This window comes from Aedes albopictus, chromosome 3 (assembly GCF_035046485.1).
Source record: "Aedes albopictus strain Foshan chromosome 3, AalbF5, whole genome shotgun sequence".
Lineage (NCBI taxonomy): Eukaryota > Metazoa > Arthropoda > Insecta > Diptera > Culicidae > Aedes > Aedes albopictus.
This window is the reverse complement of record NC_085138.1, coordinates 391,368,446-391,393,087: the sequence shown is the minus strand read 5'-3', so window position 1 is coordinate 391,393,087 and position 24,642 is coordinate 391,368,446. Positions and strand designations below refer to the sequence as shown.

Genomic DNA, 24,642 nt, shown 5'->3' with positions numbered 1-24,642 from the left:
AAAATTTCTGGGAAATGGTACTTTCTGGGGAATGGTACATTCTGGCAAATGGTTTTCTGGGAAATGGTTCTTTCTGGCAAACGGTTTTCTGGGAAATGGTATTTTCTGGCAAATGTCTTTCTGGCCAATGGCATTCTGGCGAATGGTTTTCTGGCAAATATCGCACAATCATGGGTCGTACCACAAGAACCTGCGAAAACAACCATCCAGTAATGGCACCACAGACCCAGCATCGTCCAACAAACTAGATGCGAGATATTCACCAGGGAATCAACATATCTCGCAAAAGAAAGTGATTCCCAAACAAGGAGGGACAGATAACATTACATCACCCATCTTACAAGTTAGGGTGAACCCAATTGCCTGCCCTCATATAAAAGTAAATATTCTAGGAACAGACGTATTCGCCCTTCTAGATTCAGGAGCTGGAATCAGCGTAATCAGCGAGCTGAACCTGATAGAATCCCATGGATTCAAAATTTTGAAATCAAACATAAAAGTCTGTACGGCAGACGATACTGTGCATACGTGCCTCGGATACGTTAATATACCGTTTACTCTTGGGGATGAAACTAGAGTCATCGCGACGCTAGTAGTTCCGGAAATCAAAAAACCGTTAATTTTGGGAATGGATTTTTGGAAAGCTTTCCAAATCAAACCCATGCTATCCAGGCAGAATAAACTGAGAGAGTTGGACCTTACTTGGACTTCCAATTTAACAGGGGAAACTGTAATCAACCATCTGAAAATCGAAAAAGATGTACTGCCGGTCGGGAAACAACCAATATCATTTTCGGTTCATTTCATGGAGAAGTCTGAAGAAGCGGAGGAACTTGTGATCAAATCACGCCCGGAAGAGGACGATTCATTAGACGTGCCCACCCTAGATCTACCAAAAGACCCAGGTAAATTTATAGAAAACGTGGAAACTGAGCATGAACTCTCAGAACCGGACAGGGAAAGGCTAAAACAAGTATTGAAACGATTTGCCTGCACGAGCGAGAATCAATTAGGAAGGACAACATTGCTTGAGCACCACATTGAGTTAGTGGAAGGAACAAATCTCAAGGATCTTCCAATGTATCGGTACGCACCGAAAATATGGGACAAAATAGAAGCTGAGTTGGAGAGGTGGAAGGAGCTAAATGTGATTGAGGAATGTGTGGCAGAATACGCTAATCCATTGGTCCCAGTAAGGAAAGCCAACGGCAAGATTAGGGTTTGCCTCGACTCTCGTCGAATCAACTCAATCACCAAAAAGGACGCGTATCCGATGAGAAACATGTCAGAGATTTTTCACCGTTTGAAAAAGGCGAAATATTTTAGCGTCATAGACCTCAAAGACGCCTATTTTCAAATTCCCCTCAACGAAAAGTCAAGGGACTACACAGCTTTTAGAACTCCTAAAGGGTTGTTCCGATTTAAAGTAGTACCGTTTGGGTTGAAGAACGCACCCTTTACCATGAATCGCCTCATGAATCGTGCCTTTGGGTTCGACTTAGAGCCCAAAGTGTTTACATATCTGGACGATATTATTATAGCAACCGAAACTCTTGAAGAGCATTTTAGGTTGTTGGAAGAGGTGGCGAAGCGGTTGAGAAACGCTGGTCTAACCATTTCGGTGGAGAAGAGTAGGTTTTGCAGGAAGCAGGTGAAATATCTGGGATACCTTTTGATCGAAAACGGACTCACCATCGACAGTGCAAAACTTGAGCCGATATTGAATTACCCACAACCTAAAACCGTTCGAGAAGTTCGAAGACTATTAGGTTTGATGGGTTTCTATCAAAAATTCATTCCGCGTTACAGTCATCTCACGGCCCCCATAACTGACTTACTGAAAAAAGGTCGAAAGTTCAAATGGTCCGATCAAGCCCAAGAGGCATTGGCCCAATTGAAAACAGTTTTAACATCAGCTCCGGTCTTGTCCAATCCAGATTACTCGAGACCTTTCATCATTGAGACAGACGCATCTCAGTTAGCGGTTGGAGCCGCATTACTTCAAGAATTCGATGAGGGGAGGCGCATCATCGGATACTATAGTAAAAAGTTGTCCAGTACACAGAGAAAATACTCCGCGACCGAAAAGGAATGCCTTGGAGTACTGCTAGCAGTAGAAAACTTCAGGCACTATGTGGAAGGGACCACCTTCAGAGTAATAACGGACGCCAAAAGCATCACATGGCTCTTCTCGATTTCTGCAGCTAATGCCAATTCACGCTTATTGCGATGGGCATTAAAACTTCAGTCGTACGACTTCGTATTGCAGTACAGAAAAGGCAAAGATAATATTCTAGCTGACTGCCTTTCGAGAATTGAAGCGATCGATGCGAATGACACAGTGTACACTGAGCTGAAGGATTCAATCAGAATGTATCCAGGAAGATATAAGGATTTTATGATCTCAGGCGATAAAATCTTTAAATACACTGAAAACCCAGGGAAAATCAGTGATAAACGCTTCAATTGGAAATACTACCCCCCAGAAAACGATCGACAAGAGATTATTCGCATGACACATGACCCAGCCCATTTAGGCTACGATAAAACATTAAACACGCTTAAGGAAAAGTACTTTTGGCCCAGGATGGCAACAGATACAAAAGAATACTGTAAGTGTTGTGTTCAGTGTAAGAAAGCTAAAGCAGTTAACATTAATAACACACCCCCAATGGGATCACAGAAAAAATACTGCGACCACCCTTGGCAGTTGATCACTCTCGACTATGTTGGACCGTTTCCGGCCTCAGGGAAAGGAAGAAGCACGTGCATGTTGGTGGTTACAGACGTGTTCACTAAGTTTGTTTTAGTACAACCTTTCCGACATGCTACAGCATCAACATTGGTTCAATTTTTAGAACAAGCGGTATTTCTACTGTTCGGCGTTCCGGAAATGATCCTCACCGACAACGGGACCCAATTTACGTCAAAAGAATTTGCAAGGTTGCTCAACGACTACGGAGTCAAACATTGGTTAACACCTGCATACCACCCGCAGGTGAATAATACAGAACGTGTAAATAGAGTAATAACAACCGCGATAAGGGCTACGCTAAAGGGGACTCATAAAAACTGGTCTGACAATATTCAACAAATAGCTAATGCAATTCGAACGTCAATACATGAATCAACTAAGTATTCACCGTACTTCTTGACCTTCGGTAGGAATCAGATTTCAAACGGAACTGAATACGAAACGATGAGAAACAATAATGTAAATAATTCCAATTTGACGAACCATGATAGGGGAACTTTGTATAACCAAATAAGAGAGAATTTAGTTAAAGCTTATCAAAAGCAATCAAAGTATTACAACTTACGATCAAACAAAAATGCTCCCACATATCAAGTAGGTGAGAAAGTTTTAAAGAAAAACACCATACTTTCAGACAAATCGAAAGATTATTGCGCGAAACTAGGACCAAAATACATTGAAGCTTACGTGAAACGCGTTTTAGGAGACAGCTATGAGCTTGTCGATGATACAAATAATGTTTTAGGAATATTTCATGCTAGTTTCATGAAAAAGTTTTAAAAGTTTTAATGAACAAGCTATGACATTTCTCCGTTGGAGAAATGTACAATCATCCATCAGATGAGCAACAATCATCGAATAAGTAAATCGTATTAGCGAAAAGGCTTAAATATCTAAATTAGTAAATTTCGTTTTGTTTCGTGTCTAACCTTAACATCGAGTGGGTGTCCAAAGCTACTTAAATCTATGTTAATATTAAATCTATGTTAAAAATAAGTTGAGGCGTACTCACCTGAAAATCCGGTTTAAGCATTCGGTGAAGCAGGTCCATTTACGTGATGGATTCTAGGCTGTGGGTCCACTCCCACGCCGTATTTTGCTTCCTCGTGATGTGGTATCATATTACGGGATAATAGTAGACTGCAAACACTCCGTAGTCTTGTAACAGGAGGCGTAGATACCGTAGGAGAGGGTCGAGTGAAATCGGACGTAGAATTTGTCGAAACACTGATATTCGCCGGAATCGGTGTCATTTTGAAGAAATTCCATCGTTTTTCCGTGGTCCGAGATTTCTCCAATAGAACGATTGGGCTGTTATTTGGAGAACTAGCGCCGGCGTTGGTGATCCCAAGTGACAATCGGTAGATTCACTTCCGCTTATCAGGTACATTCTGGTATGGCAGCGGCCCGGCCCATCGTATCCTCACGTCGTGATAATCGTCGCTCAGGTGAACATTCTCCGCTATCGATGGTTAGCCAATCGTTTTTTTTTCCGCGTGCCGAATCGGTGGACAATTTTTTTTCCTCTTAGTTTTCCCGACGGAGGTCGGTACGAGAAAATCCCACGATGAAAATCCTGGAAATAAAGGAAAGTGTCAGACTACTAAGAAACCAAATAATTATACCTTATACTCCCCAGGTTCACGGCGTTTTTTAGAGTTAGTTTATTGGTCCCACGACGCAGCTTGTCCAAAACTTTCACTTTTGCACTCACTTCCAACAGGAAACTGAAAAATTTCTTGTTCTTCTGCATATTATTTTTGTTGTCGTTTTAAGTCGTTTGACAGTGCGATGTTTTTCGCAGCCGTCATCTGCTAGATGGCAGTGCGATGTTTTCACAGTTGTCAGATGACGCAGTGGCAGAGTGGGATAAGTTGCATGCAAGTTCCAATGCTGTCAGTTTTTCCTTGCAAGCGGATAGGGTACTGTACCGTTTTGGTCGAATTCTACACTGGTCGAAAAAGTTTTTTTGATGATAGAATTTGAAATTGTAGTAAATTCAGTGAAAATTAGAGAAAAGTGTCAGACGGAAGGATCTGATGTACTCTGATGTTCCAGTTTTGTTTAGTACTGATTGTTAAGGTGTCAATTGAGAGTTGATAATACGATCAGTCGGGTTTTATTAGGTGCTCAATCAGTAAATGAAATGGACAAGTTCCATTGAGCTAATTGAGTTTATAGTGAGTACATACTCTATTCAAAGCGTTGAATACTGATGAGGAGTTTGTGGTACAATGATCCAACTGCTTGAAGAAATTTCTAATATTATTATTTCTGTCGGTTTGAGTTACATTGTTTTATGAGTTATGAAAATTTGATCAGTTTCACTGATCAAATTTTCATAAAACGTGCTGCTGTGATGTAACGTTTTACGTTTTTCAGAGTTAAAATTTTAGAAGTTTAGTAATCTTTTGACGTTTTTATCACAGATAACAGATGTTTATGCTAGTACAAATTTTTCGCAGAATCCTGTGTAAATGTTCAAAACGATATACGTTGGCTCACTACCGCCATCTACTCAACTTATTGCGACATTACATCGAACTTGAATGCAAGAATAGTTCAAAGTTCCAGTTTCATTCAAGATCGAATACAATCTTGAGTGTAAAATTGCCTAGTGCATGCAATCTTGAAAGCGATTACTGACTATCGATCACTGCGCCATCTCTAAATGATTGCCACATGAGTCTCAGCTGCTCGTTACATACAAAATGGCAGTTGAGCATTTTTACACACATTGCCAATATAAGCATAAACGTCTGTTATCTGTGTTTTTATCTTTTCAAGTAAAATCACTTGAATTCGAATTAGATTGAGCTCAGTTAGAAATTATTAGTCGATAAAGGTTTGTGTCTAAACTAAGTCAGTGTTGCACTTGACGTCACCCAATATGGTCTATGTGTAGTAGGCCTGTCCAGCTTTTCAAAAATGTTCTCTGATTCTCAAGTCCACCCCCATATTTTGATTGGCATCCTAAAAGAAGTAACTGGTCAAAATTTCAGCCAAATCCATTAAAACTAAGAGGTGCATCAAATCAATTTTGTGTTTTTCGACTATTTTTGAACTTCAAAAAATCATAACTACACTAAAACATGTCAAAACTTAATTCTTTCGGCAGAAATTGAAAGCTATACTTGTTTGCTACAACTTTTCCGAACAACATGTACCAATAAAATTGAAGGAAACATGTGTAATTATCACATTTGTAATCAGAAAAACCTTAAAAAGTTGATTTTTTGATAGATTTTGTTCTGGAATACCCTAATATACGTAATAAGCTGGATTTTTCAAAATGGCATCATATTCTCCAATGTTTTTTGGTTATTTGCTTCTTTGGCACCAATGCTGTAGGAGTTGAGCAAAAATTACTAAAATTCGTGAAAGCCAAATGTGGCCTAAAAACTAGCTTTTCGGGTGCTATCACGTTGTGGCGCGCAAGAAGTGGCATCGCGTCAGCACTGATATGATAGCCAACACCTGTCATCGCGCTTGTTTGTTATCACCCGTGGTAGGGGAGTAGCCAAGGCAAACTACTAGGAAGCAAAGCTACTTCGTTCAGTACAATTTCGCGCCACAACGTGATTGCCTCCAAAAAGCTAGTTTTTAGGCAACATTTGACTTTCACGAATTTTAGTAATTTTTGCTCAACTCCTACAGCATTGGTGTCAAAGAAGCAAATAACCAAAAAACATTTGAGAATATGATGCCGTTTTGAAAAATCCAACTTATTAAGTATAATAGGGTGTTCTAGAACGAAATCTATCAAAAAATCAAGTTTTTAAGGTTTTTCTGATTACAAATGTGATAATTACACATGTTTCCTTCAATTTTATTGGCACACGTTGTTCGGAGAAGTTGTAGCAGACAAGTATAGCTTCCAATTTCTGCCGAAAGAATTAAGTTTTGACATGTTTTAGAGTAGTTATGATTTTTTGAAGTTCAAAAATAGTCGAAAAACACAAAATTGATTTGATGCACCTCTTAATTTCAAGGGATTTGGCTGAAATTTTGACCAGTTACTTCTTTTAGGAAGCCAATCAAAATATGGGGGTGGACTTGAGAATCAGAGAACATTTTTGAAAAGCTGGACAGGCCTAATGTGTAGTGATTTGTAACATTTGTAATGTTTTATTCGTGAGTTGTAAATCGAGTTACCGAAGGCGCGAACTCTATGTCGCCATTTCAAACTCAATTTTGGGCGCAATATTTATTGAAAATAATAGGCTCATTATTAGAGCAGGTTTCTTAGCTTTAGGAAAACTTAGACTCGGTCATTTCGCTTCCACAACGGCTGGTATTCAGAAGTTTCGCGAGTTGTTCCAATTTAGTATTTTTTTTTTTGCATATAATTTCTATTAGTGAACACGGTAGTTATAAACGTTTACAGAAAAGGTAAAAAGTGATTGGAGTAAATTTGACCAAGTTGTGATTTTAATTTATGTAGTTGTCCTATAGTGTAACGTTCGAAGTCGGTGCAGCCGACATTCGCGGATTTCTGATTTGATTATTTAGTACTCAAAAAGGTAAATTATTGTTTTCTACTCGACTTTCATTAATTGAATAAATAAATTTTAAAATCAAATTTCGCGTTGGACTTTCCAGCGCTTGGCGCTTTTTGGGTACGGGCTGGAGTTTCGTCGTGCGTCGACCGAAGTCGACTAACAGTGTCCCCGGTGGTATTTTGGACCGCCATTTCGTCCGAGGACGATCTACGTGAGTCCGTGCAATCGTCAAGGCCCGCCCTAAGGGCAGTCAAACGGGAGTGAGTGAGGTCGCCTAATCCAAGTGAAGCGAAGCCAACCCGGGGGTCGCCAATAGCCCACCGGAATAGGATCCAACCCGTTACAACCCGGATCCATAACGAGAGCGCGGTCCCCGCGCGTCGTCAATTATCGTGCGAAGGACCGAAACCCGAACTGATAGTTGGGAGTCCTCTTAACCCCGCTCGGCCTAGTAGGAATCTTAGTACGCGAAGCCGGGTCGTTGGGAAGAGTGGGCTTCCCTCTTGAAGGAAAGGTCGATTCCGGACGTTCTCGTCACTAAAATCGGAGGCCATCCGTCCAGCCGCCACTCACCCCGCAGCTCTAACTTCGGCCATACCCGCACGGACTCCATCGCTGTACGCCAACACTGCAGCGACGGCGGGTCAATCCTTTCGCCGCCATCGCAACGAAGGTACCCACCGCCATCGTCAAGGTTCACGCCATCGAGCCGTGACGAACAACAGCATCGAGTCGACGAAGAAAAACCCTGCGCAGGTATGTGTTAGACTGTAGACATGGCCATGATCTAGTGTTTCCAAGAATTCCCCAAATCGTGTGAAACCCAACCAAAACGTCCAACCCGAAATAAAGATCGAGATTGTTTAATGTTTGAAGATCGAGTAGTTTTTTGTTTTTTCAGTTACGTTACCGTTTAGTGCAAGTTGGACGAAGTTCGCTCCAATTGCCAGTACCATACCGTTTTCGTTACTACTGGAATCTTCGCTCTGTTTTAAACTTCTCTCGTGGTGTTAAGTGGGTTGAGCGAGTCTAAGTAGGGATTCACGTTCTTTTGGGATTTTTCAGATTAAAGATTGCGTTTTTAATTGATTTTGAGCCAGCGACCGTTCGAGAACCCCTGAGGTGGGAAGACTCAATATTAGTCGGGCAAAATTAAAATTGACCGGTGGTCTCTCGTACCCCGAGAGTGGCGCATAAGCCATCGGTTTAGTTCAAAAACCTCGAGCAGATTCGCCGAACGGTTACAGTGGCGCCCAACGTCAAAAGTTTACGTTCTCAGTCAGTTGGATTAAAAGTACAAGAATAAACTCCACTTTAGTGGTTTCAATATTTGAATTTAACGTCTATTTGAATTTAGTTTCTCTTTTTTGAATTGGATAGTTTTAAGGAATTTGAATTGTTTTTTTGTTGGAGTTGTTTTGAAAAGTTGAATTGAAGTGTTTGAACTATTTTTTCTAGGTTTAAATATTTTGAATTTGAAATTTTAGGTTAAGCGTGTTGAATTTTTTTTGAGTTTTAGGTTAAGTTGATTTGCATTACAGTTTTTAGGTTAGGTTTTTATTTTGAATTTGTTTAAAGTTATTTGGAATTTGTTAAATTGCTTTGGATTTAATTTTGAATTGGTGATCGATAGTTTGCGCTGGAAGTAGCAGGAATGAAGTTGCATTATTCTTTGCCGACGGCTGATCATCTTTTAGAAGATGAGGTCGATTATGAACTGCGACTTAGGAAAATGAGACCAGATAAAAGGGAAAGTTTAGAGGACAAGCGGCGCTTGTTACGGAGACTAGTAAATGAAGATAGAAAGCTTAAAGTGTCTTATGCCCCTATCGTGAATATTATGGAAGATAACTTGCGAATTGAAAAGAAGATAGCAGAGCTGGATGAAATGTTGAATAAGAAGATAGATTACGCGACGGTTTCAAGACTTCGGCATTATTTGACCAGGGCTGCTAGGGCAGCGACAACGGATGATGTAGAAGTACAGGTGAAAGAGGATCTTTATAGTCGTATTCAGGAAATATTTAAAAAGTACAAAATAAAAATCAAGAATCCGGAAAGTGAATCAGAAGAAGATCAGGATAAGACAGAACAGAAAGATAAAACCGAACAAGAAAGGGAAGAACAGGAGCGGGGAGAGAAGGAGAATAAGGATCGCGAATGGAAAGAACAGGAGCAAAATGAGAATGAAAAAAGCGAACCTGGAAAGACATTATTAGAGCAAAAACAGAGAGAGAAAGAAGATCGTGACATTGAGGAGCAGACAAGAATAAATAAAATGAAGAAGGAGCAAAACAAGGGAGGAAAGGTGAAGAGTCATGGAAATAAATCCGAACTTGAGTTGGAAAGAGAAACCAACGATGAGAGTAATGATGAGAAACTACAAGGAGCGGTACGAAAGGATAGGCAGAGGTTTGAGGAATACTTTTCTGAAAAAGATCGAGTTCGGAGAAACAGTAGCGACAGAAAGGTTTCGTTGTATTCAGTAGCGGGAAAAGTAGTCGAGAGATACTCTGAAAACAGGCGAAGCGACGAGCATCGCAATGAAAATAGGAAAGAATACTACAACGAAACGGAGAGGAAGAGAACTTGTAGAGAGCAGGAGAAACGCGTGAAAGGCGATAGACGAAGTAGTTCGGAAGATGATCATCGCCGTTATCGAGAGGAAAGAGATCATCTAGAAAGACATTGGAGAAGAAAGGATGAAAGGAGAAGTCCGAGCCAGAGGAGGTCGTGTAGAAGGTCTAACAGAAGAAGATCAAGCAGTCCTGAGGATCGTCATAGAGGAAATAGAAGGGAGCATCACAATAGCAGGGACAGATACTATTCAGATAGCGAAAGTGATAAAGAAAGACGTCAAAGATATCGAGGAAGCCGAAGGAGTCGAAGATATTCTTCATCCAGTAGAAGCCCCAGCATAGAAAGAGCCAAGTACAGAAGATCAAGGGTTCAAAACTGGGAACTGAACTTCTCTGGTGATGGTCGATCCATTCAGGTGGAGGATTTTTTAACACGAGTGAAGAAATTAGCTCGCCATGAAGGAGTAACCGAAAAGGAACTTCTAATGAACATTCACCATCGCTTAAAGGGCGAAGCATATGATTGGTGGTTTACCAAAGAAGATCGGTTTACTTCATGGAGGAAATTTGAAGGAGAAATCAGGTTTAGATACGGGAATCCAAACAGGGATAGAGGCATCCGAGGACAAATTAGGGAACTCAAGCAGAGACGTGGAGAGTCATTTATCGCATACGTCACAGAGGTTGAAAAACTGAATCAGTGTTTGGAAAGACCTTTCTCGTATAGAACACTGTTCGAATTGATATGGGAGAATATGCGTCCCCATTACAGATCGAAGCTTTCCGTGATCGATATTGAGGATCTAGACCATTTGATCGAGATCAACCATAAAATTGATGCCAACGATCAATCACTGTACAGGACAGGTCAAGTTTCGAGACCAGAGATTCACCATCTGGAGGCAGAAGAGGATTCTGATGACTGCTATTCTGAGGAGGAGGACACACCTGTCTGCGTGATTCAAAATAGGCAACAGTAACCAGAAAGTAAACCTCAACAGTTGGAGAAAGGAAGTAAGCAACCAACAGGGTTCAGGCCACAGCCACAACCGAGGAATAATTCTCTACAGCAGAACATGACTAATCGACAACAACCACGATTCCAAAATCCGAGATACAAATGTTGGAATTGTCTCAAAGAAGGTCACAGTTGGAAGGAATGTAGGGAACCTAAGAGGGTATTTTGCTATGCATGTGGAAATATGGGTCGTGATTGTGCGATATTTGCCAGAAAACCGTTCGCCAGAAAACCATTCGCCAGAATGACAAACGCCAGAAAACCATTTGCCAGAATGTACCATTTGCCAGAACACTATTTGCCCGAAAGTACCATTTGCCAGAATGTACCAATCCCCAGAATTTAATATTAAATATTAAATTCTGGGGATTGGTACATTCTGGCAAATGGTATTTTCGGGCAAATAGAAATTTTCTACATTTTCTAAGAATTAATTGAAACTAAAAATGTGATTGTGAGAATTTGGTGGATATATTTCAGTCCATTAACATGAAAAATGTCGTCAGTTTCAATCTTTTACAATAATTCAATATGTTCACTGCTAGGATGATCTCTTGGTTTGTTTCGATAAAGGACGACTAGACTAGAACAACGAAAACAGCTGGGAATGATTCACCAGTAGTTATTGAGCAAAGAGAAAATCGATAAAAAGAAATTGATCATTGCAGATGCGTCTGTATGATACTAAGCGCGAGACTTCGATGTAACTAGGCTATAAGTGCATAGGTCATATATCGAAAATACTGCTGACCTGAGACGAGACTCGCGAAGAGGAAAAAAAGCAACGTCAAGTGCAGCCCAACTGAGCTGTCAGTTGTAGCCCGTTTGATTACGTTACCGTGATTTCGGGTGAAATTGATCACTTTTCACAGTTTTTGGTTTTTAATTTTTGAATAGCAATCGATATGGTCAAACTCAATGCTTTAAAACAAGTACGACCACGGGTTTCATCAGTCAACGAGGTTGAAACTTTTACTACAAATAATTTTATTGCAATAAATATCATTTAAAATAAAAAATCAGAAATTTTAGTTTCGGGGTGAAATTGATCACTTAGTGAAATGTCTTTGTAAGTGTTGAAAATAAATTTTCCATCTGAATTAACCACCCCAGAGTGCGAAAAGCTTTGTATAACTTATACAAGTTTAGTAAATTCTTAATTATTTAAACTTTAAATTCAACAAATTTAAAGCAAACGCCCAAAAGTATGCAATTTTCATACTAAACAAGTCGTTACTTTAGAAAAAGTACAATTTTATGCATAAATATCAATATTTATAGAACTTTTGATGATGAAATCGGGTTTAGCGAACACTTGCCAGCTATGAACAGTCATTCGAATATTTATTCCATGCGCAATACAGCCCCAGTAACAAAAGTTTGAAAGTGTCTTTGCAATTCGTCAATCACGCAGTTTCTGAAAATATTAAATTCTATACAGAAATATGTGACTAATTAGCTGTAAAACATGTAAACTCATCATTCAATAACCCTTGCACCAGATAATGGTCATTTTGTACAAATTGTTTTAAGTTTAAGGCTTTATTTTTGACAAATAAAATTTGCCCTCACATCGATCAATTTCACCCCACTGATCAATTTCACCCGAAATCACGGTACCTAAAACGAAGAAAGTATTGATATCCGAGATAAATTCTGAAGCCAAAATTCACTCCGAGCAGCATTTTCTTCTCTTGTACTGTCAAAAATAAATTGAAAACAAAATATTCCAATGATTACATTGTTTGGCGATTGTTGGCGATGCAAAATTTGAATAGGATTCTGTCACACTGTATGTGAGGTGATGCAGTCACGTACGTGTTTGAACCACCAGCCCAAAACATATTGTCAACACAGATAGGAAGAAGAAAAAAATAACAAAGTGGAGAAAAAGAAGACCGTCTTCGCGAGTCTCGTCTCAGCTGCTGACCATTAGGCCGAAATGGGTAGAAATGATGGTCATGAATCGCAATTCAGCGATTATGGAACAGGAATCGGAACGGTTGCTTAAATTTGTTCGGTTTTCCAATAATTAGCTGATACTTCTACAATATTAATATTGCCTTATTGTTTAACCGCAATCAACAATTAATGTCAAAATCTAGTCTTACGAACTAAGAAGAACAGCCTATGCTTAAAAGAAGGCAAAATTCACTAGTTGAATATCAACGGTTTCGGCGCAAAAAAAAACTATTTTTCTACAACGAAACTATTCTCTCTAGTTCAAATAGTGAATTTTTCCTTCTTCTAAACACATGCTGTTCTTTCTAGTTTCATTGTAAGACTATTTTTTGGCATAAATTGTTGATTATGTTAGAACCATAAAGCAATTTTGGTATTGCGGAACTAATAGCTTAATTATTGAAAGAAAAAATAAGAAAAATTAAGAAGAGAATAAAGATCTTAAACCCGTTTATTGTTCCTATATTTAAAAGAAGGAAAGATTCATGGGTAAAATACAGTAGCTCCAACTTCAAGAATTAAATAAAAGGCATAAAAGGAGAAAACGAAAAAAATATGGCCATTCGCCAAAATAACTTTTTGACCTAATGAACTGCTTACCAAAGGACAATCGACCCAACGGCCTTCAGCCGAATGCCCTAACATCATTAATATTAAGATTCTATAACAATAGCCCGAGTGCCATTAGCAGTAATATTATAAGCTCAAATATGTTAAGCTCACATGTTACAATCACCGTGATAAGAGAGTATATTGGTTAGAAATAAGGCAAATAAACTAAGAAGTTCATCTAGAAGGAACAGCAGATGATTAAAAGGAAAAAACTCTACTGGAATTATTAGAATCAATTTCCTCAAGAACAAGCATTTCATAGCATTTGATCAAGTGATATTCGGCCTAACGGTACATTCAAACTTGTGATATTGGGGGTACTGGCTTCATTGGCGAATCTAGCTTTTTCTTTTTTCTCACTCATCCTCCTTGATGAACACGAGAAAGAGCGGGATGCAAAGGGGTGCCGCGGAACCCCTTTCGATCCTTCTCTTTCTCGTGTTTGCTTAGGAGAGTGAGAAGAAAAATGAAAAAAACTATATTCACCAATGACTAGCTTTCGGACAGTGACAGTCAGGCTAATGGTATAAGTAAAACCGTCACTTAAGTTATTATTTCTGTGTATTTTACTCGCTTCCAAAAGGTTTTTGTTTATGGTATTAGATTGACTTAAGTATGTGATCAACAATTCCGGGTAATTTTGCTGTTTGGCACAACAGTTATTATTTAAAGTGATCATGTTATTGTTATTGTCAAAAATAAGCTTAAAAATTACTTTCAATTGAAAGAAGGGAATCTTTGAAAAATATAAGTAAACCAAAAATTCCAAAAAAAGCTGGAAAGAACATCCTATGTCCGTCAAAATCATATTTTCCACAAAATAATTGGTTCCACATCATGATCAACTTGTCCACAAGACAAATTTGTGGAAATGTTCTAACTGAAAAATTAATCTGTTGTGCACAATAAAATAATTAAATTACATCAAATATTTAATGTATGTATTGTGAAGTTTGGAAGGTTTGAGTTCACATCAATTTTTTGTTTGAGAGTGATATGCCCTTCTTCAAACTATAGACTTTTTTTTTAAGTTACTCTACAACCATTTCTTGTTTGCTCTTACATCAGTTCCAACAATTTATTTATTTATTATGATTAGATTGGGTACACTTCTGGATTCAGAATTTTGGAAAATTTCTGGGAAATGGTACTTTCTGGGGAATGGTACATTCTGGCAAATGGTTTTCTGGGAAATGGTTCTTTCTGGCAAACGGTTTTCTGGGAAATGGTATTTTCTGGCAAATGTCTTTCTGGCCAATGGCATTCTGGCGAATGGTTTTCTGGCAAATATCGCACAATCATGGGTCGTACCACAAGAACCTGCGAAAACAACCATCCAGTAATGGCACCACAGACCCAGCATCGTCCAACAAACTAGATGCGAGATATTCACCAGGGAATCAACATATCTCGCAAAAGAAAGTGATTCCCAAACAAGGAGGGACAGATAACATTACATCACCCATCTTACAAGTTAGGGTGAACCCAATTGCCTGCCCTCATATAAAAGTAAATATTCTAGGAACAGACGTATTCGCCCTTCTAGATTCAGGAGCTGGAATCAGCGTAATCAGCGAGCTGAACCTGATAGAATCCCATGGATTCAAAATTTTGAAATCAAACATAAAAGTCTGTACGGCAGACGATACTGTGCATACGTGCCTCGGATACGTTAATATACCGTTTACTCTTGGGGATGAAACTAGAGTCATCGCGACGCTAGTAGTTCCGGAAATCAAAAAACCGTTAATTTTGGGAATGGATTTTTGGAAAGCTTTCCAAATCAAACCCATGCTATCCAGGCAGAATAAACTGAGAGAGTTGGACCTTACTTGGACTTCCAATTTAACAGGGGAAACTGTAATCAACCATCTGAAAATCGAAAAAGATGTACTGCCGGTCGGGAAACAACCAATATCATTTTCGGTTCATTTCATGGAGAAGTCTGAAGAAGCGGAGGAACTTGTGATCAAATCACGCCCGGAAGAGGACGATTCATTAGACGTGCCCACCCTAGATCTACCAAAAGACCCAGGTAAATTTATAGAAAACGTGGAAACTGAGCATGAACTCTCAGAACCGGACAGGGAAAGGCTAAAACAAGTATTGAAACGATTTGCCTGCACGAGCGAGAATCAATTAGGAAGGACAACATTGCTTGAGCACCACATTGAGTTAGTGGAAGGAACAAATCTCAAGGATCTTCCAATGTATCGGTACGCACCGAAAATATGGGACAAAATAGAAGCTGAGTTGGAGAGGTGGAAGGAGCTAAATGTGATTGAGGAATGTGTGGCAGAATACGCTAATCCATTGGTCCCAGTAAGGAAAGCCAACGGCAAGATTAGGGTTTGCCTCGACTCTCGTCGAATCAACTCAATCACCAAAAAGGACGCGTATCCGATGAGAAACATGTCAGAGATTTTTCACCGTTTGAAAAAGGCGAAATATTTTAGCGTCATAGACCTCAAAGACGCCTATTTTCAAATTCCCCTCAACGAAAAGTCAAGGGACTACACAGCTTTTAGAACTCCTAAAGGGTTGTTCCGATTTAAAGTAGTACCGTTTGGGTTGAAGAACGCACCCTTTACCATGAATCGCCTCATGAATCGTGCCTTTGGGTTCGACTTAGAGCCCAAAGTGTTTACATATCTGGACGATATTATTATAGCAACCGAAACTCTTGAAGAGCATTTTAGGTTGTTGGAAGAGGTGGCGAAGCGGTTGAGAAACGCTGGTCTAACCATTTCGGTGGAGAAGAGTAGGTTTTGCAGGAAGCAGGTGAAATATCTGGGATACCTTTTGATCGAAAACGGACTCACCATCGACAGTGCAAAACTTGAGCCGATATTGAATTACCCACAACCTAAAACCGTTCGAGAAGTTCGAAGACTATTAGGTTTGATGGGTTTCTATCAAAAATTCATTCCGCGTTACAGTCATCTCACGGCCCCCATAACTGACTTACTGAAAAAAGGTCGAAAGTTCAAATGGTCCGATCAAGCCCAAGAGGCATTGGCCCAATTGAAAACAGTTTTAACATCAGCTCCGGTCTTGTCCAATCCAGATTACTCGAGACCTTTCATCATTGAGACAGACGCATCTCAGTTAGCGGTTGGAGCCGCATTACTTCAAGAATTCGATGAGGGGAGGCGCATCATCGGATACTATAGTAAAAAGTTGTCCAGTACACAGAGAAAATACTCCGCGACCGAAAAGGAATGCCTTGGAGTACTGCTAGCAGTAGAAAACTTCAGGCACTATGTGGAAGGGACCACCTTCAGAGTAATAACGGACGCCAAAAGCATCACATGGCTCTTCTCGATTTCTGCAGCTAATGCCAATTCACGCTTATTGCGATGGGCATTAAAACTTCAGTCGTACGACTTCGTATTGCAGTACAGAAAAGGCAAAGATAATATTCTAGCTGACTGCCTTTCGAGAATTGAAGCGATCGATGCGAATGACACAGTGTACACTGAGCTGAAGGATTCAATCAGAATGTATCCAGGAAGATATAAGGATTTTATGATCTCAGGCGATAAAATCTTTAAATACACTGAAAACCCAGGGAAAATCAGTGATAAACGCTTCAATTGGAAATACTACCCCCCAGAAAACGATCGACAAGAGATTATTCGCATGACACATGACCCAGCCCATTTAGGCTACGATAAAACATTAAACACGCTTAAGGAAAAGTACTTTTGGCCCAGGATGGCAACAGATACAAAAGAATACTGTAAGTGTTGTGTTCAGTGTAAGAAAGCTAAAGCAGTTAACATTAATAACACACCCCCAATGGGATCACAGAAAAAATACTGCGACCACCCTTGGCAGTTGATCACTCTCGACTATGTTGGACCGTTTCCGGCCTCAGGGAAAGGAAGAAGCACGTGCATGTTGGTGGTTACAGACGTGTTCACTAAGTTTGTTTTAGTACAACCTTTCCGACATGCTACAGCATCAACATTGGTTCAATTTTTAGAACAAGCGGTATTTCTACTGTTCGGCGTTCCGGAAATGATCCTCACCGACAACGGGACCCAATTTACGTCAAAAGAATTTGCAAGGTTGCTCAACGACTACGGAGTCAAACATTGGTTAACACCTGCATACCACCCGCAGGTGAATAATACAGAACGTGTAAATAGAGTAATAACAACCGCGATAAGGGCTACGCTAAAGGGGACTCATAAAAACTGGTCTGACAATATTCAACAAATAGCTAATGCAATTCGAACGTCAATACATGAATCAACTAAGTATTCACCGTACTTCTTGACCTTCGGTAGGAATCAGATTTCAAACGGAACTGAATACGAAACGATGAGAAACAATAATGTAAATAATTCCAATTTGACGAACCATGATAGGGGAACTTTGTATAACCAAATAAGAGAGAATTTAGTTAAAGCTTATCAAAAGCAATCAAAGTATTACAACTTACGATCAAACAAAAATGCTCCCACATATCAAGTAGGTGAGAAAGTTTTAAAGAAAAACACCATACTTTCAGACAAATCGAAAGATTATTGCGCGAAACTAGGACCAAAATACATTGAAGCTTACGTGAAACGCGTTTTAGGAGACAGCTATGAGCTTGTCGATGATACAAATAATGTTTTAGGAATATTTCATGCTAGTTTCATGAAAAAGTTTTAAAAGTTTTAATGAACAAGCTATGACATTTCTCCGTTGGAGAAATGTACAATCATCCATCAGATGAGCAACAATCATCGAATAAGTAAATCGTATTAGCGAAAAGGCTTAAATATCTAAATTAGTAAATTTCGTTTTGTTTCGTGTCTAACCTTAACATCGAGTGGGTGTCCAAAGCTACTTAAATCTATGTTAATATTAAATCTATGTTAAAAATAAGTTGAGGCGTACTCACCTGAAAATCCGGTTTAAGCATTCGGTGAAGCAGGTCCATTTACGTGATGGATTCTAGGCTGTGGGTCCACTCCCACGCCGTATTTTGCTTCCTCGTGATGTGGTATCATATTACGGGATAATAGTAGACTGCAAACACTCCGTAGTCTTGTAACAGGAGGCGTAGATACCGTAGGAGAGGGTCGAGTGAAATCGGACGTAGAATTTGTCGAAACACTGATATTCGCCGGAATCGGTGTCATTTTGAAGAAATTCCATCGTTTTTCCGTGGTCCGAGATTTCTCCAATAGAACGATTGGGCTGTTATTTGGAGAACTAGCGCCGGCGTTGGTGATCCCAAGTGACAATCGGTAGATTCACTTCCGCTTATCAGGTACATTCTGGTATGGCAGCGGCCCGGCCCATCGTATCCTCACGTCGTGATAATCGTCGCTCAGGTGAACATTCTCCGCTATCGATGGTTAGCCAATCGTTTTTTTTTCCGCGTGCCGAATCGGTGGACAATTTTTTTTCCTCTTAGTTTTCCCGACGGAGGTCGGTACGAGAAAATCCCACGATGAAAATCCTGGAAATAAAGGAAAGTGTCAGACTACTAAGAAACCAAATAATTATACCTTATACTCCCCAGGTTCACGGCGTTTTTTAGAGTTAGTTTATTGGTCCCACGACGCAGCTTGTCCAAAACTTTCACTTTTGCACTCACTTCCAACAGGAAACTGAAAAATTTCTTGTTCTTCTGCATATTATTTTTGTTGTCGTTTTAAGTCGTTTGACAGTGCGATGTTTTTCGCAGCCGTCATCTGCTAGATGGCAGTGCGATGTTTTCACAGTTGTCAGATGACGCAGTGGCAGAGTGGGATAAGTTGCATGCAAGTTCCAATGCTGTCAGTTTTTCCTTGCAAGCGGATAGGGTACTGTACCGTTTTGGTCGAATTCTACACTGGTCGAAAAAGTTTTTTTGATGATAGAATTTGAAATTGTAGTAAATTCAGTGAAAATTAGAGAAAAGTGTCAGACGGAAGGATCTGATGTACTCTGATGTTCCAGTTTTGTTTAGTACTGATTGTTAAGGTGTCAATTGAGAGTTGATAATACGATCAGTCGGGTTTTATTAGGTGCTCAATCAGTAAATGAAATGGACAAGTTCCATTGAGCTAATTGAGTTTATAGTGAGTACATACTCTATTCAAAGCGTTGAATACTGATGAGGAGTTTGTGGTACAATGATCCAACTGCTTGAAGAAATTTCTAATATTATTATTTCTGTCGGTTTGAGTTACATTGTTTTATGAGTTATGAAAATTTGATCAGTTTCACTGATCAAATTTTCATAAAACGTGCTGCTGTGATGTAACGTTTTACGTTTTTCAGAGTTAAAATTTTAGAAGTTTAGTAATCTTTTGACGTTTTTATCACAGATAACAGATGTTTATGCTAGTACAAATTTTTCGCAGAATCCTGTGTAAATGTTCAAAACGATATACGTTGGCTCACTACCGCCATCTACTCAACTTATTGCGACATTACATCGAACTTGAATGCAAGAATAGTTCAAAGTTCCAGTTTCATTCAAGATCGAATACAATCTTGAGTGTAAAATTGCCTAGTGCATGCAATCTTGAAAGCGATTACTGACTATCGATCACTGCGCCATCTCTAAATGATTGCCACATGAGTCTCAGCTGCTCGTTACATACAAAATGGCAGTTGAGCATTTTTACACACATTGCCAATATAAGCATAAACGTCTGTTATCTGTGTTTTTATCTTTTCAAGTAAAATCACTTGAATTCGAATTAGATTGAGCTCAGTTAGAAATTATTAGTCGATAAAGGTTTGTGTCTAAACTAAGTCAGTGTTGCACTTGACGTCACCCAATATGGTCTATGTGTAGTAGGCCTGTCCAGCTTTTCAAAAATGTTCTCTGATTCTCAAGTCCACCCCCATATTTTGATTGGCATCCTAAAAGAAGTAACTGGTCAAAATTTCAGCCAAATCCATTAAAACTAAGAGGTGCATCAAATCAATTTTGTGTTTTTCGACTATTTTTGAACTTCAAAAAATCATAACTACACTAAAACATGTCAAAACTTAATTCTTTCGGCAGAAATTGAAAGCTATACTTGTTTGCTACAACTTTTCCGAACAACATGTACCAATAAAATTGAAGGAAACATGTGTAATTATCACATTTGTAATCAGAAAAACCTTAAAAAGTTGATTTTTTGATAGATTTTGTTCTGGAATACCCTAATATACGTAATAAGCTGGATTTTTCAAAATGGCATCATATTCTCCAATGTTTTTTGGTTATTTGCTTCTTTGGCACCAATGCTGTAGGAGTTGAGCAAAAATTACTAAAATTCGTGAAAGCCAAATGTGGCCTAAAAACTAGCTTTTCGGGTGCTATCACGTTGTGGCGCGCAAGAAGTGGCATCGCGTCAGCACTGATATGATAGCCAACACCTGTCATCGCGCTTGTTTGTTATCACCCGTGGTAGGGGAGTAGCCAAGGCAAACTACTAGGAAGCAAAGCTACTTCGTTCAGTACAATTTCGCGCCACAACGTGATTGCCTCCAAAAAGCTAGTTTTTAGGCAACATTTGACTTTCACGAATTTTAGTAATTTTTGCTCAACTCCTACAGCATTGGTGTCAAAGAAGCAAATAACCAAAAAACATTTGAGAATATGATGCCGTTTTGAAAAATCCAACTTATTAAGTATAATAGGGTGTTCTAGAACGAAATCTATCAAAAAATCAAGTTTTTAAGGTTTTTCTGATTACAAATGTGATAATTACACATGTTTCCTTCAATTTTATTGGCACACGTTGTTCGGAGAAGTTGTAGCAGACAAGTATAGCTTCCAATTTCTGCCGAAAGAATTAAGTTTTGACATGTTTTAGAGTAGTTATGATTTTTTGAAGTTCAAAAATAGTCGAAAAACACAAAATTGATTTGATGCACCTCTTAATTTCAAGGGATTTGGCTGAAATTTTGACCAGTTACTTCTTTTAGGAAGCCAATCAAAATATGGGGGTGGACTTGAGAATCAGAGAACATTTTTGAAAAGCTGGACAGGCCTAATGTGTAGTGATTTGTAACATTTGTAATGTTTTATTCGTGAGTTGTAAATCGAGTTACCGAAGGCGCGAACTCTATGTCGCCATTTCAAACTCAATTTTGGGCGCAATATTTATTGAAAATAATAGGCTCATTATTAGAGCAGGTTTCTTAGCTTTAGGAAAACTTAGACTCGGTCATTTCGCTTCCACAACGGCTGGTATTCAGAAGTTTCGCGAGTTGTTCCAATTTAGTATTTTTTTTTTTGCATATAATTTCTATTAGTGAACACGGTAGTTATAAACGTTTACAGAAAAGGTAAAAAGTGATTGGAGTAAATTTGACCAAGTTGTGATTTTAATTTATGTAGTTGTCCTATAGTGTAACGTTCGAAGTCGGTGCAGCCGACATTCGCGGATTTCTGATTTGATTATTTAGTACTCAAAAAGGTAAATTATTGTTTTCTACTCGACTTTCATTAATTGAATAAATAAATTTTAAAATCAAATTTCGCGTTGGACTTTCCAGCGCTTGGCGCTTTTTGGGTACGGGCTGGAGTTTCGTCGTGCGTCGACCGAAGTCGACTAACAGTGTCCCCGGTGGTATTTTGGACCGCCATTTCGTCCGAGGACGATCTACGTGAGTCCGTGCAATCGTCAAGGCCCGCCCTAAGGGCAGTCAAACGGGAGTGAGTGAGGTCGCCTAATCCAAGTGAAGCGAAGCCAACCCGGGGGTCGCCAATAGCCCACCGGAATAGGATCCAACCCGTTACAACCCGGATCCATAACGAGAGCGCGGTCCCCGCGCGTCGTCAATTATCGTGCGAAGGACCGAAACCCGAACTGATAGTTGGGAGTCCTCTTAACCCCGCTCGGCCTAGTAGGAATCTTAGTACGCGAAGCCGGGTCGTTGGGAAGAGTGGGCTTCCCTCTTGAAGGAAAGGTCGATTCCGGACGTTCTCGTCACTAAAATCGGAGGCCATCCGTCCAGCCGCCACTCACCCCGCAGCTCTAACTTCGGCCATACCCGCACGGACTCCATCGCTGTACGCCAACACTGCAGCGACGGCGGGTCAATCCTTTCGCCGCCATCGCAACGAAGGTACCCACCGCCATCGTCAAGGTTCACGCCATCGAGCCGTGACGAACAACAGCATCGAGTCGACGAAGAAAAACCCTGCGCAGGTATGTGTTAGACTGTAGACATGGCCATGATCTAGTGTTTCCAAGAATTCCCCAAATCGTGTGAAACCCAACCAAAACGTCCAACCCGAAATAAAGATCGAGATTGTTTAATGTTTGAAGATCGAGTAGTTTTTTGTTTTTTCAGTTACGTTACCGTTTAGTGCAAGTTGGACGAAGTTCGCTCCAATTGCCAGTACCATACCGTTTTCGTTACTACTGGAATCTTCGCTCTGTTTTAAACTTCTCTCGTGGTGTTAAGTGGGTTGAGCGAGTCTAAGTAGGGATTCACGTTCTTTTGGGATTTTTCAGATTAAAGATTGCGTTTTTAATTGATTTTGAGCCAGCGACCGTTCGAGAACCCCTGAGGTGGGAAGACTCAATATTAGTCGGGCAAAATTAAAATTGACCGGTGGTCTCTCGTACCCCGAGAGTGGCGCATAAGCCATCGGTTTAGTTCAAAAACCTCGAGCAGATTCGCCGAACGGTTACAATCTCTGCAATTATTTATATTTATTTTCATTCCTTGAAGATACTAAGGAATATATTATGAAAAAAAATCGCAGGAATGGTTGAAACTTTTGTAGAAACCCCTAGATAAACTTCCAGAAAAAATCTCTTGAGGAAATTATGGATACATGCCCAACGAAATCCCTGAATGAATGGAGTGAACCTGAAGAACCCAGCCAACCACTAATCGTATAAGATGTAAAAGTAGAGGCGATATGCGTACATTTTATATGCGCCTAAATAGAGGCATGTACGCATATGGCCTCCACTTTGTCATCTTATGCAACATCTCATACGATTACTGGTTGTCTGGGAAATCTTTCGAGAAATCAAGTCAATAACTTCAGAAAATGTTTTTAAACAGTTCTGTATTTCAAAAGGAAAATTTTAGAGGAAATTCTCAAATCCTAATTAAAACAAAATCTCTTAGCATTGCATATTCTTAAGAAAAGTTGGAAGGATTTCTGGAGAAACATCTGATGAAATTCCAGGAAGAATTTATTGAGAAATTTCATGAAATATTTTCAAGTAAATCCCAAAGAACATCTCCTGAAAAAAATATGACAATATTTTTTGAGAAAAATCATTCAGAAATGATGGAATAGCAGCATGAACCATTTTTGAAGGAATGTTTAGCCTGTGCAGCCTCTGGTTGAAGACGGTGTAAAGTATCTTTGGGGCTGTCCATAAACCACGTGGTCATTTTTTTGGGACTTTCCAACGCCCCCCCCCTCCCCCGCGTGGTCATTAGTTCATACATGTTGTTTTTATTTGTCCATACAAAATGGTCATTGGCCAAACCCCATACCCCCCCCCCTCATGACCACGTGGTTTATGGACAGCCCCTTTTTCACAATTTCCTATAATCCCTTAAGATATCCCAGAATGAATTTCGAAAGAACTCCTTGAGGTAACTAGTTTGAAGTTGAAGCTTTTGAGAAATTTCTTGAGAAACTCCTTAGGAGCCGAGGGAATTTCCTGGAAGAATCTCTGAAGAAATCCCTGCAGAAAAATTTAAAGAAATCCATGGACGTGAATACATTTTGAAGGGATACATAGAAAAACTTTAGAGAAAATCTTGCCAGAATTATTTTTCATAAATTCTGTGAGAATTTTCTATTTGTAAACATTTTAATTGTTTTGATTCATCCTCAGAGAATCTCCAAAGGAATTTCTGACGGTGTCTCTCGACGTAATCCTGAAGAATTTTCTTGAAATTCTCCTCTAAAACTCTAAAGTGAATTTGAGCAAGAATGTCCCTTCCGCGATAAATATAAAAAAAAATCTTTAATAGTAATGCATGGAGGGGGTTTCCCTTAATTATAAGTTATTAGGCGCAATAGTAAAGATATTTTCTTGGAGAGTACCAGTATAGAGGGTGCTGGAATTAGGAAACCTTGAATAACCAGCTTTGATTTTTTTCCATGACAGCACTGTAACACTCTGAAACCAATATACCGTCGTTGGGAGTGACAATGGGTCAGAGGGGCGAGATTGGGTCAAAACATTATCTGAAATATTTTATTTAATTTTAAGAATATCGAATCAAAAATTTTATTGTATC

At 39.5% G+C, this 24,642-nt stretch overlaps 1 protein-coding gene across 1 annotated transcript in view; it reads left to right on the top strand.

The window, feature by feature from the left end:
* The window catches only part of LOC134290975 (calponin homology domain-containing protein DDB_G0272472-like), a 35,493-nt gene extending 24,677 nt beyond the window's left edge, over window positions 1-10,816 (top strand). Inside the window, exons 6-10 of the mRNA XM_062858214.1 lie at window positions 673-1,631; window positions 7,358-7,517; window positions 7,892-8,013; window positions 8,955-9,669; window positions 10,609-10,816. Coding sequence (XP_062714198.1) covers window positions 673-1,631; window positions 7,358-7,517; window positions 7,892-8,013; window positions 8,955-9,669; window positions 10,609-10,816 — 2,164 coding nt within the window. The remainder of the gene's footprint in view (window positions 1-672; window positions 1,632-7,357; window positions 7,518-7,891; window positions 8,014-8,954; window positions 9,670-10,608) is intronic.
* The last annotated feature ends 13,826 nt before the right edge of the window (window positions 10,817-24,642 follow it).